The 17,120-nt window shown below is 37.0% G+C and overlaps 1 protein-coding gene across 6 annotated transcripts in view; it reads left to right on the top strand.

The window, feature by feature from the left end:
• IL1RAP (interleukin 1 receptor accessory protein) overlaps nt 1-17,120 on the top strand; it is a 159,968-nt gene that overhangs the window by 82,211 nt on the left and 60,637 nt on the right. For all 6 annotated transcript variants that reach the window (XR_011648635.1, XM_071214687.1, XM_004460837.5 and 3 more), the window contains 2 exons: nt 4,213-4,498; nt 6,493-6,679. Coding sequence is in view for 5 of the 6 variants with exons in the window: in XM_004460837.5 (XP_004460894.1) it covers nt 4,213-4,498; nt 6,493-6,679 (473 nt within the window). In the remaining variant the exon portion in view is untranslated. The remainder of the gene's footprint in view (nt 1-4,212; nt 4,499-6,492; nt 6,680-17,120) is intronic.

Here is a 17,120-nt window from a genome sequence, read left to right on the forward strand (position 1 = left end):
TTGTGTGCATGAGCACTGTGTGTGGGCCAGCTCTACACAGGTCAAGGAGGCCCAGAGTTTGAACCGCAGACCTCCCATGTGGTAGAGGGATGCCCTAACCACCTGGCCAAGTCTGCTTCCCTGACAACAAACTTAATATGGTTAAATTCTAGGCTCTGTCTGCTGGCCAACTGCCTGTCTGTTTCTTTCTCTCGAAACTATATAACTTAAAATGAAAAAATAAAATGACTGTCTTATCAATGCATTTTAATGTAGTTTTTAGAATTAAAAAATGAAATCAAGACTTTTTCTAACAAAGTAGGTATGAAAGGATAGCTTTGCCAGTTAGATTACTTGGTGGATATTTCCTTACTTCCTTCTTTTCTTCCTCCCTCCTTCCTTCCTTCCCTCCCTCTGTGATTATTTTAATTATTATCTAAGCAAATCAAAGCAAAGTACAGAGGATTCTTAAAAGGCCAATATATTATAGGGTTTATATGAAAATAATTATATTCTTTCTGCCCTTATTGACTATTTAGTTTATTTCATCTGGCATTTCCCATCTATATTTTGCTTACCAACATGTATATATTGCTATCTTTCATTTAATCAATGCTAGGCACTAACTTTTCACTTTTTTATTGTAGTAAATGAGAATTCTTTTTTTTAAACTGTCATCCCCTCTAAATATGAGTATGAGACTTGTTGACTTTGAGTTTTTCTTTTGTATGTTGTAGCTTGAGTCTCTAGTATTATGATTATTAAGTCTTCTTCTTAGCTGGTCAAATTTTTTTCATTCTCCTGCCTGGGAGGTAAAGGTCTGTCTGCCCTCAATCTTGGACCTGAATGGGGAAGTTGCGTAGTATGGGAGAGTGCGAATGGAACAAGGGATGCAACTTTTAAAAATAACTTTCAACCGATACTTCATATTTTACATACTTTCCCCATATACTCAATTTTAAGGAACCTGATTTTATCTGCCAGAGTAGTATTGATTATTGGTATTAGTAACAGACAAACCTCAGTTCTCTGTGTCTTGAAATTGCAGAGCTTGGCTGTATGACACCTGCATTGAGGAACCCAAGCAAAGGGAGTCTCAGTCTCTGTGCTTTCATATTTACCAAGGCAGATGGAAAGGGAGCATGGTAAAATGTGCCCTGGCCCTTAAAACACTCACCACTTATGACACTCATTTCATTCTTTTTTAACAAAACAATTTTATTGATACATATTAATACAGCATAAATTCATCCAAGTGTACAATCAACGGTCGTTTCATTTTATTGGCCAAATTAAGTCACGCAAAAACTCAGAAAATTGGGTGAACAGCACTAATGACTCTATCCTGATGCTGCCAGTTCCTGGGCCTTTTCCCGATTCTGCATTGCAGATTGGTTTGTGTTCCAGCTTTCCCCCTGCTGACTTAGGATTTGTCTTTTTGAATGCTCAGCTAGTTACCACTTGTCCATTTTGATGTTGCTATTATATTCTCTCCCATTCTCACTGTTAGTTGGGATTATGTCTTGGAAAAATTTTTACTATCACTTTAGTAGAATTTCAGAAAGGATTGAAATTGCTTGGATATTCAATCTGAAAATCTATTGTTATAATTTTTTATAAACTGAATGAGCAAATTGTGCAACTTTGAAACTTTACTAAAAATATCTTTAAAGAATATAAGGTACATATTTTACCAAAAATATTTTATTGGCAGGTGTGCATTGAGGGTGAGCAGCATTAGATCCTCTCAATCCTTTCTCCCAGTGTATTGGATTTAAAAAGGTGCCTCTAAATGAAAGCATAGCAATTATAAATAATAGTCATTTGTTGAGTCTTGGAAAAGCCAGTTTGTTAAATTTCCCAGAGATTTATAAAGGTGACAGATCCTTTTGCAAGAAATCTTCAAAATTCATGCTTTTATAAAAAATAAAGTAGCCTCTAATTTATTCTTTTAGTTTCCTACTGCTGTAATAATGTTGTCTAACATAAAACCAAAAACTTCATTGACATTTGTTTTCTGTTTATTGCACAGGTAAGTTTGCTCATGAGTTTATGGGTTGCCTGGGCAGTTCTGCTAAGAGGAGCTTAGCTCAGCTGATCTAGTTAGGCTTGGTCTTACATCATTGGTCAGCTATGGAAAGGCCAGATAGCTGAGCTTCTGGGGGTTGGTTAGCTGTGGATTGGGATGCTTTGGCCTTTTATTTACTAGTAGGTGTTACTGGGCTTGTTCTCATGGCAGTAGCAGAGTTTCAAGAGAAAAAGCAAAAGCACACAAGGCCTTTTAACTCCCAGGCTTGGAACTGACACACCAATGCTTTTTCTGTGTTTTGTTGGTCAGTGTAAGTCATAAGGACAGCACAGATTCAAGGGTAGAGATGTAGATTCTCCCTCTTGCTTGGATAAGTGATAGTATCAAATTGAAAAGGGTGTTGATACAGGGAGGAGTGAGAATAAGAGCTATTTTTGCAAATTCTGTCTTGAAAGTTGTCAAGTGATAGAACATTAAAAATAATTTTTGATGATAAATGTATAAATTGGGCATATAGCACAGGAGTTTAAAGAATTGAATGAACTTGTCCTGTTGTTCCTATGAGCAGATTTCCTCAGTTCATTCATATATATATATATATGTATATATTATATATACACATACACACACACACACACACACACACACACACACACACATATAGTCAAAAACTTTTGAATTAATGCCTAACTGCTCTCATTCAAATCGGGCTATCCAGATAATTAAGAGGTACATTTCCAATATAATTTTACATTTGATATTTAATAATTACTTGTGAAACTTGAAAATATATATTATTTAAATTATATTTACTTATAATAAAATTCATGCCAGAAGAAAAAAAAAACAGTTTTGTAATACTTAGAGCTTTATATATTGTACAGAAAAATAAAATGATGAGAAACAAAAAAACTATCAACCCAAGAATATGTTCCTTTAAAAATAATATTATATGTGGGGATAGAGGAATTAATACAAATTAAAGAAGAAAGAGGAACAATATAGAATTTCCAACCATTAGATGAAAGTTATATTATTAGGTGGATATTTGTATGTGTTATATCACTTTGTTATATCACTCATTAAAAAAGTGATATAATTATTTTATTTTTAAATGCCATTATTTACAATATAACACAAGTATATCCTTTTCAATTATTGTATTTAGGGTGAAGATTTTAGATATCAACTTAAATATAAGAAAGATTTCATAGTTAAAAATGCATACACACACATATTTACATATGTTAAGGGATACAAGGTAAAAAGAAGACTTTTAAGATATTGTTCTGGGGCTTGCAGGACTGTCACCCTTGGCCACTGTCCTGTCTTTATAATTGACATCTTGAGATCTCCATCTAGACAACACCCTTTAAAAAGAAGTAATTAAGTATCATTTTAAAATGAATACACCAGTGATTGTTTTTATAATAAAAAATGAGGTGTAAAAATCATTACAAATTGTTTTGATGCTGAGTCATTGAAATTCTAGCACCTTTGCTCCCCCATGAGGATCGCTGAGACCTCTTTGCTTCTTAGGATCTACAGTCCCACTGTCCAGTGTGGTAGCCAGTAGACAAGACACACATGGCTAGCCCAAATTGAGGTGTGCTGTAAGTGTAAAATACTTAATACAAAACCAAAACAAAACAAAATATAAAATAGCTCAATATTTTTTAGGTAATTCGGATATATTGGGTTTTATAAAATATATTATTAAAATTAATTTTACCTCCTTTTTTTTTTTAATGTGACTACTAAGACATTTAAAATGACATACATGGATAGCATTATATTTTTATTAGACAATGCAGGCCTAGAGCAAAAATCAGGGGACTTAGGGAGAATTGTCTGCCATCTTCCTGAGGGTTCTCCTTTCAGTTGCAGTTTCCTCAGTAGAAGAAACTCCTTTGCTCAGGATAATTGAAAGAGCACTCCCTCATACTTGTAGGGTTCAACAGGATCAAGCTAACAGATCAAATCTTTATCCAGAAGATATTCGAAGAACTATAAAGAAAGGGGAGAAGTAATTTCTTCACACCACAGGCACCTACTACATGCTGTTATTAGAGGGAAAGTAATGAAGATGACTCGTAAAAGAGGTTCCGGGAAAAGATAGGGTTTCCTGAAGAGAAGGTGTGTTTTCTGGAGGCCTTTAGCTGTGAGTTGACTCACTGCCCTGCCTTTCTTTTTGATTCTTCCAGAACGCTGCGATGACTGGGGACTAGATACCATGAGGCAAATCCAAGTGTTTGAAAATGAGCCAGCTCGCATCAAGTGTCCACTCTTTGAGCACTTCTTGAAGTATAACTACAGCACAGCCCATTCAGCTGGCCTTACTCTGATCTGGTATTGGACTGGGCAGGATCGAGACCTTGAGGAACCAATAAACTTCCGCCTACCTGAGAACCGCACCCGTAAGGAGAAAGATGTGCTCTGGTTCCGGCCCATCCTCCTCAATGACACCGGCAACTATACCTGCATGTTAAGGTATCCTGACTTTCAGCAGAGACTTCCTCTGTCCATTAGTCCCTGGGTTTTATGCAGATAACTCATTTGCTGTGAAGATGGGGGAGGGAAGGAGGTATTTAGAAAGAGTTAAACTTCTCCTCCCTAGGTTAAGTTAGGTGGGCTGGAGGAGGAGGAAAGACAATGATTGCTACCCCTGAGACCATTTTCCCTAAGTGATTCCTTTTCAGACCTTTAAGCATATAAAAGCTGTCTAAAAACGGGGCCTTGTTTTTTTGCTCCTGTGCCCCGACGCTGGAATTTGGCTACCTTCCTACCCTATCTGGAGACATTCCCCCAGCCAACCAGCAGAGCAGTTAGAAGAGCATATCTACTTATCTGGTGGAGGCACCAAAATCTTCCCATTCCTGAGGTGATTTCTGAACTGGGAAGTCCTTAATCTGAACCATGTGGAATCAGAAGCCTGGGTGTCTTTATGGCTAAAGAGCTATATTCATCCTTCAGTATTTTACTACTTGTATTCTTGGCCCCGAACCCCTAATAAGATGATATCTAGATTATTTTTGACTTTTGGAGCCAAAAAAGTCAATCCAACTACTGTTCATCACTTTTTTTAAGTCAGAAAATGTATCTTTACATTGAGCTAAAATTTACCGTCTACAGATTCCACCCATGGACTCCTTTTTTTCACATGGTAGTCAGAAATCATCCCTGTCACTCCTCCTTGCCTCCTTTCTGCCACTGCCACAAGTGATCTTTAGTTAAGCCCCCCTTCCCCCATCTTGAGGCATACACCTCTACCCCTTCTATTGTATTTAATCTTCATGCATCATAATTGAGGGTATGCTACATAGAAATCACCAAAAAGGATAAAAAATGAACGATCCATTATTTCATAACATTACAAAATCGTGTATTTTTTTTATTATACTTTGTTCCCTTTCTTATTTTCCTATATGTAGACCCAAGTTTTATATCTACCCCATTCATTTAACAAGTGTTATTCAGCACCTACTGAAAGTTACAGACACTATACTAAATGAAAGGAACATAATAATAAGCAAAACACACATGTCCTTGCAGAAGTTGCACTTTACAGAAGATATAGATATTAAAATAATAATACAAATATATAATTTTGTACTATCATAAATTCAATCAAGAAAAAGTCCGAGACCCTTAGAGAATTGGAAACGATTTAGATATGGGGTATGTGGAGGTGGATGAAGGAAGGCATAGAAGATTTCTGTGTGAAAGGTGGGTGGTAGGGGAAGTAGAGACCTTCAGACAAAAGGGGTGGCCTGTACAACATTATAAAAGAATCTAATTCCCAATTGTCCTAAGAAGTTTTTATGCATTTGTTTATTTACTTTTGCATTTCATGGTTAATTTTTTTTAATAGTTGCCTACAACAACTTTAAATGGTTATACCATAATTTTCTTTACAGATTTTGTCTTGGTAGACTTTTCTGTTGATTCCATTGTTTTCTTTGCTGGAAAAGCATTGTGATGGATATTTTTGATCATGCACTTTCTTTCTATTTTTCTTTTTCATGCTTCTATCATCTAAAAATGTCTCTAGAAATAGGATATCAAGGTCAAAAGATAACCCTTTATTATTATTACTTTATCGTTTTGGAAAAATATACTCCTTTCCAAAGGTAGATTATACCATTATCAGCATTGAGAAATATGCCATTCTTGCCGTAGCCTTACCTTCACTAGTACCATTGAGAATGTTTTAAGTATGAAATTATTATATATATGAACATATCTTAAAATATGAATATTTTAGAACATTAATAGAAGTTAATTGTGTCTTTTTCAATTCTGTGATATCAATTAGTATAGGAAATACCTTCATAGCCTACTTAATTCTTATATGACATGAACTTACACATATAAATGAAGTCTCAGTGAATAGCATGACTTTATTGAGCTAGTTTTAATGTGGTTGTTTGTATTAATCAAATACAAATAGAAGCTGACCATTCATTTTATACTTCTCTTTTTAGGAATGCTACATATTGCAGCAAAGTTGCATTTCCCCTGGAAGTTGTTCAAAAAGACAAATGCTTCAATTCCCCTATGAAACTCCCAGTGCATAGACTGTACTTGGAAGTTAGTATGCAGACAGTCTCTTGTCCAAATGTAGATGGATTTTTTCCTTCCAGTGTCAAACCAACCATCACCTGGTATAAGGTGAGCAAACCAGAGGACATTTTATCCTCTCTAAAACTTAGTTGTTGAGTTAAATATATAGAAACAGATTTTTCTCCTCAGATTTTCTGATTCCTTCTGTAATAACATTATACAAATCTTTTACTGCTTCCTCCCTTTGTACCACTTTAAAGGAAGGAGGGGGAGGACACTTTGCCTCAAGTCACCATTTGTGAAATTACAGAACTACCTTTTCTCTATTAACTTTCTATTAAACACCTTTGGAGAGATACTGCTGTTTCAGTATAATCACTGAGAAAGTACAGATAGTAGTTGCTTTGTGGGAATAAAGAAACTGTGATTGGCACAGGGCGCATAGAAAGCCATTAATGATGATGGGCAAAATTCAACTTCAGGGCCAGAATAATGGTTACAAAGAAGTTTACTTTATAGTAATTCATTGAGTTTTACATTTGTTTTGAGTGGTTTTCTGTATCTGTTTTATTTTATCATAAGGTGAGAGAGAGGTGAGACACTGTTTTAAGAGAAATAACAACCAATTGCAATGTATGGTCCTTATTTAAATCCTGTTTCATTCAAGGTTATGAGAAACTCAGGGAAATATGAAAACACAATAGTGACAGCATCAATGAATCATTGTTGCTTTTTAAAATGTGATACTGGATCTGTATTTATGCTTACAGAGAGAGTCCTATTTTTAGAAACACACACACAAATATTTACAAATGAAATTATTTGAGGTCTGTGATTTGTTTCAAAATCATTTTGATGTGTAGTGAGTGGGTATAGATGAAATAAGATATAGTGTGAATTGATCATGGTTGAGGCTAGGTATGGATACAGAAGGTCATAGTATATTCTCCCTATGATTGAAATTTTGCATAGTAGTCAAAAGCATAAAAGATAATTAAAAAGGCAAATATGAAGAATTTTACCGCAATTAATGTAATGTATCTTCCAGTTAAAACATGTGTTCATCTCAAGGTCTCTTGAGGTACATCTGCATCACATCGAGGAGACAATCAAGATCTCTCACCAGAACCCTAGTTTGTTTTTTGTTTACTTTGAATGGTCTGAACAAAAAGAAATCAGTTTTATTCCCATATGTACTCTATCATTCCCTTCCTCCCCTGTCTGTCTGGAATGCCCTCTCTTTACCCAATTCTGGTCTCCATTTTTAATTCTTCCATGAATTAAATTCTTTTTCAGAATAGATTAAATAGTACTGGCTACTGCCTTTATGAAATGTTCCCTGTTCCCTCCATTTGGAAATAATTTTCCCTCATATAAATTCCCATAGAAGTTTATTTATGCCTGTTTCAATGCCACTTTCCACTGTCTTTATTGCGCTTAGTAATTCATTCATGCATACATTAAACATACTTGTTAAAGATCAACTGTCTTCAAAGGGCTGTGGAGAACACAGTGATGAATGAGATAAATGCCTCACCCTATATAGCCCCAAAGGAGTTCACAGTTTAATATAGACAAATAAATATTCTTACTCATAACAAAATGTAGGAATTTAAGTTGTTTTTAATCAGAGGGAGAGATTTACATGCATGTACCCTATGAGACTTTCTTGAAGGCAATGCCATGCCATATCCATCTTTTTATCTCCAAATATTCCCAGATTTCTGTTTTTCCTGACAGGATGAATGGTGGTGCCATTAACCAAGATATGAAATAGTGGAGGAAGAGCAGGTTAAGGGGTAAGCAATGGATTTAGGTAATGTCATGTTGGAGTTTGAGGTGTCAGTGAGACAGCTAGGTGGCAGTGAGCAGCAAGTTGAGGCTATATGTATATGGGTCTGGAACTTAGCAGAGAGATCAAAGATGAAGGCAGAAAATTGGATGCATCTTCATGGTAGTTGGAGACTGAATAAAGTGAGACTTTATTCAGAAGCAAGAAACAAGAAGACTGAATAAAGTGAGAAGAGAAGAGGGAAGCAGAAAACCTGGGAAGAAAACTGAAAAAAAATGTATTGAAACCATCACCATGGGAGCTGAAATCTAGCTATGTGTAGGCAACTAGAGAAGATAACCAGACCCTGCACATCTTTTTAGTCTCTGATTATGAAAAGGTTACTACTGATGTATGGTGTACTGCTTTTCATTTCTCTACGTTTGGGTAATACCCTTTAATCTCAAGAGTTCTCCTATCTTGGAAATAAAATTACGGGTTTTGGTAGCTGCATTCCATGATTACTGTGTAACAGTGCTGACTTTGCTTTCTATTTTATATCTTCTACTGTCTTTCTCAAGCATCCATTTAGGTACCTTAGGCCTAGTTCTTCTTCAGCTTCCTTTATTTATTTATTTATTTATTTATTTTTATTGATTTTGTAAAAATATTACATTAAAAAATATATATATGAGGTCCCATTCAACCCCACCACCCCCACCCGACCACTCCCCCCCAGCAACACTCATTCCCATCATCATGACACATCCATTGCATTTGGTAAGTACATCTCTGGGCACCTCTGTACCTCATGGTCAATGGTCCACATCATGGCCCATACTCTCCCCCATTCCATCTAGTAGGCCCTGTGAGGATTTACAATATCCGGTGATTGCCCCTGAAGCACCTTCCAGGGCAGCTCCAAGTCCCAAAGACGCCTCCACATCTCGTCTCTTCCTGCCATTCCCCATACCCATCAGCCACCATGTCCACTTTTCCCACTCCAGTGCCACCTTTTCTCTGTGGACATTGGATTGGTTGTGTCCATTGCACCTCTGTGTCAAGAGGAGGCTCAGATTCCACATGGATACTGGATGCAATCCTCCAGCTTTCAGTTGTAGGCACTCTAGGCTCTATGGTGTGGTGGTTGTCCTTCTTCAACTCCATCTTAGCTGAGTGAGGTGAGTCCAATAAATCGGATTGTAGGTGCTGGAGTCTGTTGAGGCTCAGGGCCTGGCTATCACATTGTCAGTCTTCAGCTTCCTTTTTACTAGCTTGTTGAAGCAGCTGAATTCTAGAATTTCTGGTGATCTGCTCAGGGTTCAAAACAGTCAATATGGATTCTGAATTTGAGTTTTTTAACATTGTCTTTATATCTATGTAATCTTAAGACTATCTCTTCCCTTCTCTCAATTTCTCTACTCTCTAATAGAGACCTTAAAGTTATCCAAACTTCCATTTCTGAGTTTCTAGATACCTTTATTTTTTTTAATAATATATTTTTATTTTTTCAAAGATGCTTAGATTACATAAATGTTACACAGAAAATATAGGGATTCCCATATACCTCGCTCCCCATACCTCCTATACCCTCACACATAAACAGCATTCTTCATTAGTGTGGCACATTCACTGCAATTGATTAACACATCCTGGGGCATTGCCACTGAGCATGGACCATAATTTACACACAATTCTGCCTGTTATGGGAAGTTAATGTAAGGAAGCATCTACAGGACCTTGTAATAAGAAATGTTTTCATGGACTTCATGCCCAAAGCACAAGCAGAGAAAGGAAATATAGATAAATGGGATCTCCTCAAAATTAAAAAGTTTTGCACCTCAAAGGAGGTTACCAAGAAAGTAAAAAGGTAGCCTACCCAATGGGAAAAAATATTTGGTAACCATATATCTGATGCAAAATACCAGAAATTGGTTGGTTTGTATAAAGGGTATTTATTTGGGGTAGGAGCTTAGAGATACCAGGCCATAAAGCATAAGTTACTTCCCTCACCAAAGTCTATTTGGAGCAAGATAGCTGCTGACATCTGCGAGGGTTCAGGATTCCTGAGTTCCTACATTCCTGGAGCTTTCTTTTTTTTTTTTTAAAGATTTATTTTTATTTATTTAATTCCCCTCTCCTCCCCCGGTTGTCTGTTTTCTGTGTCTTTTTGCTGCGTCTTGTTTCTTTGTCCGCTTCTGTTGTCGTCAGCGGCACGGGAAGTGTGGGCAGCACCATGCCTTGGCAGGCTGCTCCCTCCTTCGCGCTGGGCGGCTCTCCTTATGGGTGCACTCCTTCCGAGTGGGGCTCCCCTATGCGGGGGACACCCCTGTGTGGCATGGCACTCCTTGCGGGCATCAGCACTGCGCATGGGCCAGCTCCACACGGGTCAGGGAGGCCCGGGGTTTGAACCGCGGACCTCCCATGTGGTAGACGGACGCCCTAACCACTGGGCCAAAGTCCGTTTCCCCCCTGGAGCTTTCTTTACTCTGGCTTCAAGGTTCCTTCCTTCCTGGGGCTGGCTTCTCTTTCCTCTGCATGCTGACTTCCCAGGGCTCCAGTTTAAGTCTTCAGCATCAAACTCCAAAATCAAAACTCCAACATTAAAAGACCTCAACTCTGTTTTTCACCATGCCTTTTATCTGTGAATCCCCACCCACCAAGAGGTGGGGACTTAATGCCCTAATCAAAACTCAATCATGCCCATGTATAGATCAGATTACAAGCATTATCCACTTTTTCTTTTTGTAAATTCATCAATTTTATCAAACTGCTACAGAGCCTAACATCCAGCATATATAAAGAAATTCTATACCTCGAAAATAAAAAGGCAAACAACCCATTTAAAACATGGGCAAGCAACTTGAAAAGATACTTTTCCAAGGAAGAAGTATAAATGGCTAAAAAACACAGGGAAAGATGCTCAACATCACTAGCTTTTAGGGAAATGCAAATCAAAATTACAGTGAGATACCATCTTACACCCTTTAGACTGGCGGCTATTAAACAGAGGACTATAAGTGTTGGAGAGTATGTGGAGGAATGGGAACCCTCATCCACTGCTGGTGGGAATGTAGAAGTGTCCAGCCATTGTGAAGGACAGTTTGGGGGTTCCTCAAAAAACTAAATATAGAACTGCCACATGATCCAGCAATTTCACTGCTGGGTATATACCCAGAAGAATTGAAAGCAAGGACACAAACAGACATATGCACACCAATGTTCATAGTGGCATTATTCACTATTGCCAAAAGTTGGAATCAATCCAAATGCCCTTCAACAGATAAACAAAATGTGGTACATACATACAGTGAAATAATACTCTAGGTATCTTTAAATGTGGGTTTTTCCAGCTAATCTGGTAGCTAATACCAATCAGTCATTTTTAAGGCACAAGATATAAATTCTATTATTGGTATGTTATGGTTAATAGCCAGAAGTGAAGTTTTCCATTGTTTTATAGGTCATTATAAAAACTCCCCCACCTTGGAAAACGTGATATTTTTGAGATTCTACCATATAATTACATATAGCTGAAGTTCATTCACTTAAAATACTATATTATACATCATTGTGCATATTTATCCAATCTGCTTCTGGTGAATGTTTAAGCTATTTATCATTTTTCACTATTTCAAACACTGTACAATGAACAAGCTTACAGATCTTCTTGTATATATCCTGTGAGAAGAAGAAATGCAGTGGGATCAGGGTCATATAGTATAGATATTCAAGTTTACTAGATATTGACAATTGGCTTTCTAAGGTAGATGTATCTATTTACATCATCTCCCCCATTGTGACATATCCTTGTCAACAGTTGGCATTATCAGACATTTAAATTCTTGCCCGTTGTGAGGTTGAACATCTTTTCATAAATGAATTTGCCATTCAGGTATTTAGGCTCTCTTTACTGTGGACTGCTTTTTCCTTTGACCATGTTCCTTTTCCATTGTTTGCATTTTTCTTAGATATGTGGAAGTTCATGGTGTATACTTTCAATATATATATTTGGCTATGTGTTTTGAGAAATATCTTCTTCCAAATATGCGATGCTTTTTGCATCTTTTCTTACTTTGTTATCAACTGAGCTGCCTAACTTGATGTTGTAGAAATAATCTTTTAGTATTATGAATTACTCTATTAGGATTACAAAGAAACGTTGGTTTTAATAAGTTCCTACAGATTTTCTGTCCTATTAGCACCAAAATGAAAACCATTGCATTGAAAAAAAGAAAAGGAAACTAACCTTTCTTGCATTTTACTAATAAGGCAGCGTGTTAGGCACTTTATATATTATTTTTATAACACTCACTATTCCTTGCAAGGTAGATATTATCTAAATGGATTAGGAAACAGAGGCTTATAGAGGTAAATAATAGTATAATTGAGTCCAGAAATTGTTCAAAATATTTAACTCAGTGATTAAATTAACTTAATTTAACTTAACTTAGTATGACTTAATTCTTTCACAGTGCTTATGAAGTAGACTCTGTTGTGTTGCCCACTTTATAGTGGAGCAAACTGAGATATAGAGTGATTGAATAAATACTTTCTGTTTCAGAGCTGGGAGTCATGGTTCAACCTTATGCAGTCTTTTTTTGTTTTTACATTATAATATATACTTTTATATTATGTATGTAACTTACTCAAAACAATCCAGCTGATAATGGGTGAATTTGGGATTTCGGGCCAGTTGTGTGTGGCTATAAAGCCTATATTCTTCAAAACTGACACGGAGAAGAGTGGTCTCGTCTTTACTTATGGGGCTTAGAGCACTTTGAAGGGCAGGGCAATCTTTGAATCCAAGTTGGGTTGTTGGGTTGTAGGCTGAACTGTGGAGTTTAGAGTTACCTGTGAATAGGAAGACCCTAGGAAATCAGAGAGGGGCTCAACAAAACTGACATGAGAGAGCAGAAGACCCAATGTTACTATGTCAGAATTGCAAAGGAAATGGGAAAAGCATGGATTTTCTTCTTCTACAAGTTTTTTCTTTCTCTCTCCTCCTCTCTTCTTCATGGCATGGTTTCCTTCATTCAGGGCCCAGAATTCACAGTTCTCTATTTCAGCAATCCTGGTTGTTAATTTGATGTTCAGTAGCGTTTCTTTTTAATAAACATGTTTTGTAACTAGCCTGGAAAGCAAACCAGAGTTTGTAAGTGATTTACAGAATTTCAAATAGCCATTTTATAAAAGAATTTCTGGAGTATAATATGTATAAAAATGGGAAACTGCCTTCTTATTTATATATATAGGGACCTCCAAATATATGGCAATTATGACACAGATGAGTGTATCAGTCTGCAAAAGGACTGCCAATGAAAAGTACCTGAAATCTGTTGGTTTTTATAAAGGCTATTTATTTGAGGTAAAAGCTTATAGTCCCAAGGCTGTGAAAAGTACAACTCAAGGCACTATAAGAGGTGCTTTCTCACCAAAATCAGCTGCCACCTGTTGAAACAAGATGGTGGGCAATCTCTGCTTGGTTATTCCTTCCCCTCCAGGTTTCCTCTTCCTGTTGAGCTCCATGGGCCCAGCCTCTTGAAGGCTTCTGCTTCAGTAGTCCTGGAGCACTCTTTCTTCTGGCACAGGGCTTGTTTCTTTCCAGGCCTCCTATATCTACCTTGGTTATTTTATTCTCTTCCCAATTTCAGCTATAAGCTTTCAGGCAAAATGATTTGTCTCCCTGGGGCCTCAGCTGTTTGAGCCTTCTTCTTGTCACATGGTCAGATCAAAAATGACTTAGCTCTCTGTTCCTGTGCATCTTCTTGAGTGAGTGTCCATTTATACCAAACCCAGCAAGGGGTGGAACCTCAGTCTGAGTCACACTCACTGACATAGTCAAATCAAAAGTCCAAAGCAATCTTAACAGGTAATCTAATCAAAAGCCCCTCAACGGAATTTAATTTAATCAAAAGATATCACACCCAGAGGAAAAGACTAGTTTATAAACATAATCTGTCTCTTTTTGGTATTTATAACATAATTTCAAACTGTCACAGTGAGTGTGATCCTGTTAATATTTTGTTATTATTATTACATTCACTTATAGACCTGAGCTGTAAAATATGGCAAGTCATCCTACTTTCCATATTACTAATTTCCTTTCTCATTGTTAAAAGTGGATATTTGGAATTTTATTTTCCAGAGACATTTATAAAAGAAACGTCATTTCCCCCCTCTTACTGAGGATCAGAGGAACTACTTTATCAAGTGTTTTCGATATTACATTTATGGCAGCTGCTAAAATGTTCTCATCTGCCATTTAGCAGAATGAAGAAGAAAGTCCATGGATATCAATTTGAAATGCTGCTTGTCCTTCTATCCAGTGTACTCATAAAAAATGGCATATTACCTCTACTTCTAATTTTTAGCATGGAAGTAATAAGAATTGGTCAGTTATTGTTTATAAATCTTTCTCAGAAAATAAGAAAATCTTTGCTTTTTCTGAGAAAGTGCCGTCAGGAAAACACATTTCTGCCAGGCTTGGCTTTCTTTGTTGGCATAACCCATGTTGTTGGGAAGTTAGTCCAAGGTCTGTGTAATAGACTTTATTTTAAAAGTGCATGTTTCAATTTGATCTGACAACTTAGTTAGGCTGGTTCTTTCTCTCTTTTCCCTACAACTCCTATATGTGATTTTTAACCTTTGATATGAAGGGAGTATATGTCATTTTCTTTCAGAACTATATATGTAGAATTCCATATATGCTTATACACACAGCTTTGCCATATAGTTTCAGGGCTTCCAAGGTCCCAAGATTTATTCTTTAAGCTTAAAGTGCAATTCAAATTGCTATGAATTCTCAAGGCCAAATCAGGCCCAGTGAATCACCTGCTCTATACTTTGGTAGCACTGAATTCATTACTCATCTTTGTTACTATAATGATTGTACTTCTTTCTTCTGTATAGGTAGAGTCCACTCTCCCTTTATTTCCCTTGAATATAAAGCATACAGTATAAAACTTAGCCAATATGTAATAAACTTAGGAATTTATTAAATAATTGAATAAATTAGATTGAACTGTACAGTACATGAAAATCAGGCTGTTTTTGTTTTTATTGGCCACTGTATGTCCAGCTGCTTATACCATTCCTGTCATAAATACTTTTCCTGTAAACCGTGGAGGCTTAATTCTGTTCATTGGAAGTGACAGGTTTACAGAACTGTTATGAGACTGTGTGGCAAGCCTTGAGGGCATTGTCTACTTTGTTGACCAACTTAAACTTGGAAGCAAAGGCTTTAGTAGATATTCCCAACTGTTCAAACCTTTTATGTGAGATCAACTCTTTGTACACCTACTTTTACTCTCCCTATCCATCATACCACTCACCCACTCCATATCTGATTATCCATACACTCATGTTTTTCTCATCACATAATACTCTTATGAGCACTCAACTCCATGTCTTTGTGTCTTTGCTTCTATAATTCATATTTTAGTCATGCAATACGAATGCATTTAGTACCTCCCATGTGCCAAGTATTGGGCAATTTGCAGGACATGAAGGTATGGTACTCACCCACCCCTACTGCCCCCATAGAATTAAATTTTCTAAAGGAGGTGTCAAAGAATAAATGGTATCAGACATTGTTAACAGGCAAGGATGATAATTCAAGGGGCTGCTATCACTAGGGAAGAGAGAATAGAACTCAATTTTGTCAAAACAAGGGGCAGCAGGCATTTTAAGGGCTGGGAGTGGGTTGGAGGAAAAGAACTGGGAAGATGTAAGGGGAACTGCCTATTTAGTAGCTTCTCAGGTACCTGGGTAGCATAAGGGTTGGGGTAGGGGAAGAGGGGAGGGAAAGATCTAGGGCAAGATATTTAGAATCGTTAGGGTCTGAACTTATCTTTTATCCCCCTATCCCCTGGGAGTATGAGTTGTTTTTCTCTACAGTCCGATAGCTGCAAAATTAGTTTTAGGATGGGGAGGTAGGAGGACGTGAGGAGTAAGACTGGCAGTGTGGTCAAGAGAAAGAAAAAGTCTTGGTCAAAGGAGATAGAAATGAAGACCTATCATTATAATAAAGTTACTTAGCCCTAACAAGGAGGGCAAAATGCTGTGAGAGTACAGTACTCTCAGAAGTTGTTCACAGTTTTTCCTGTGTCTCCCATACGTCCCCTCCTCTCCAATAGCTGTTAATAGTCTATTTATCCTTTAAGATCCAGTCCAGGTCTTCTCAGAAAGTTTTTGAAGAATGTTTTTTGTTTGATCTTCCCCACCACACATCCCATAGGCCTTTCGTTGCACTTGTGGCAGTCTTCCAATAGACTATAAATACCTATAGGTTAGGAACTGCATCTGTCTGTGTCCTCATTCGTTTATTTACACCTTGTTGTTTGATGGAATGGAAACACTGTCCTTACGTAGTCATGACATCCTTCCTTATCCCCCCTTCCCCCTACTTCCTCACACAATTCATTTTCACTTAGAGATCTCTGTCATTTCTTGTGCTCTTCTTCATCTCTACATTGTGGTAGGTTACCACGACAACCATTGTGCGGTTGTCAACTTCTCTCTTAAAATTCAGAATGAGGAACTGATGGGTCAGCTAGAAGGATGACTAGTTTTCTAGTCAGACAAGTGTTTGCTTCAGAGTGGAAAATTTACCTACTACCAATCCATTCCTTGTATTTGGAAACATGCTTCTTAGTCTTTGGCTGTCCAAATCTTTGTTCATATCTGTTTTCTTCTGGATTGCAAAAAAAAAAAATTTAAATCTTTGTAAAATTTGCAGGATTTATTTTTAGGAATGCTTTATTGTGTTAAAAAAAT

The sequence above is a fragment of the Dasypus novemcinctus genome, chromosome 4 (assembly GCF_030445035.2).
Source record: "Dasypus novemcinctus isolate mDasNov1 chromosome 4, mDasNov1.1.hap2, whole genome shotgun sequence".
Lineage (NCBI taxonomy): Eukaryota > Metazoa > Chordata > Mammalia > Cingulata > Dasypodidae > Dasypus > Dasypus novemcinctus.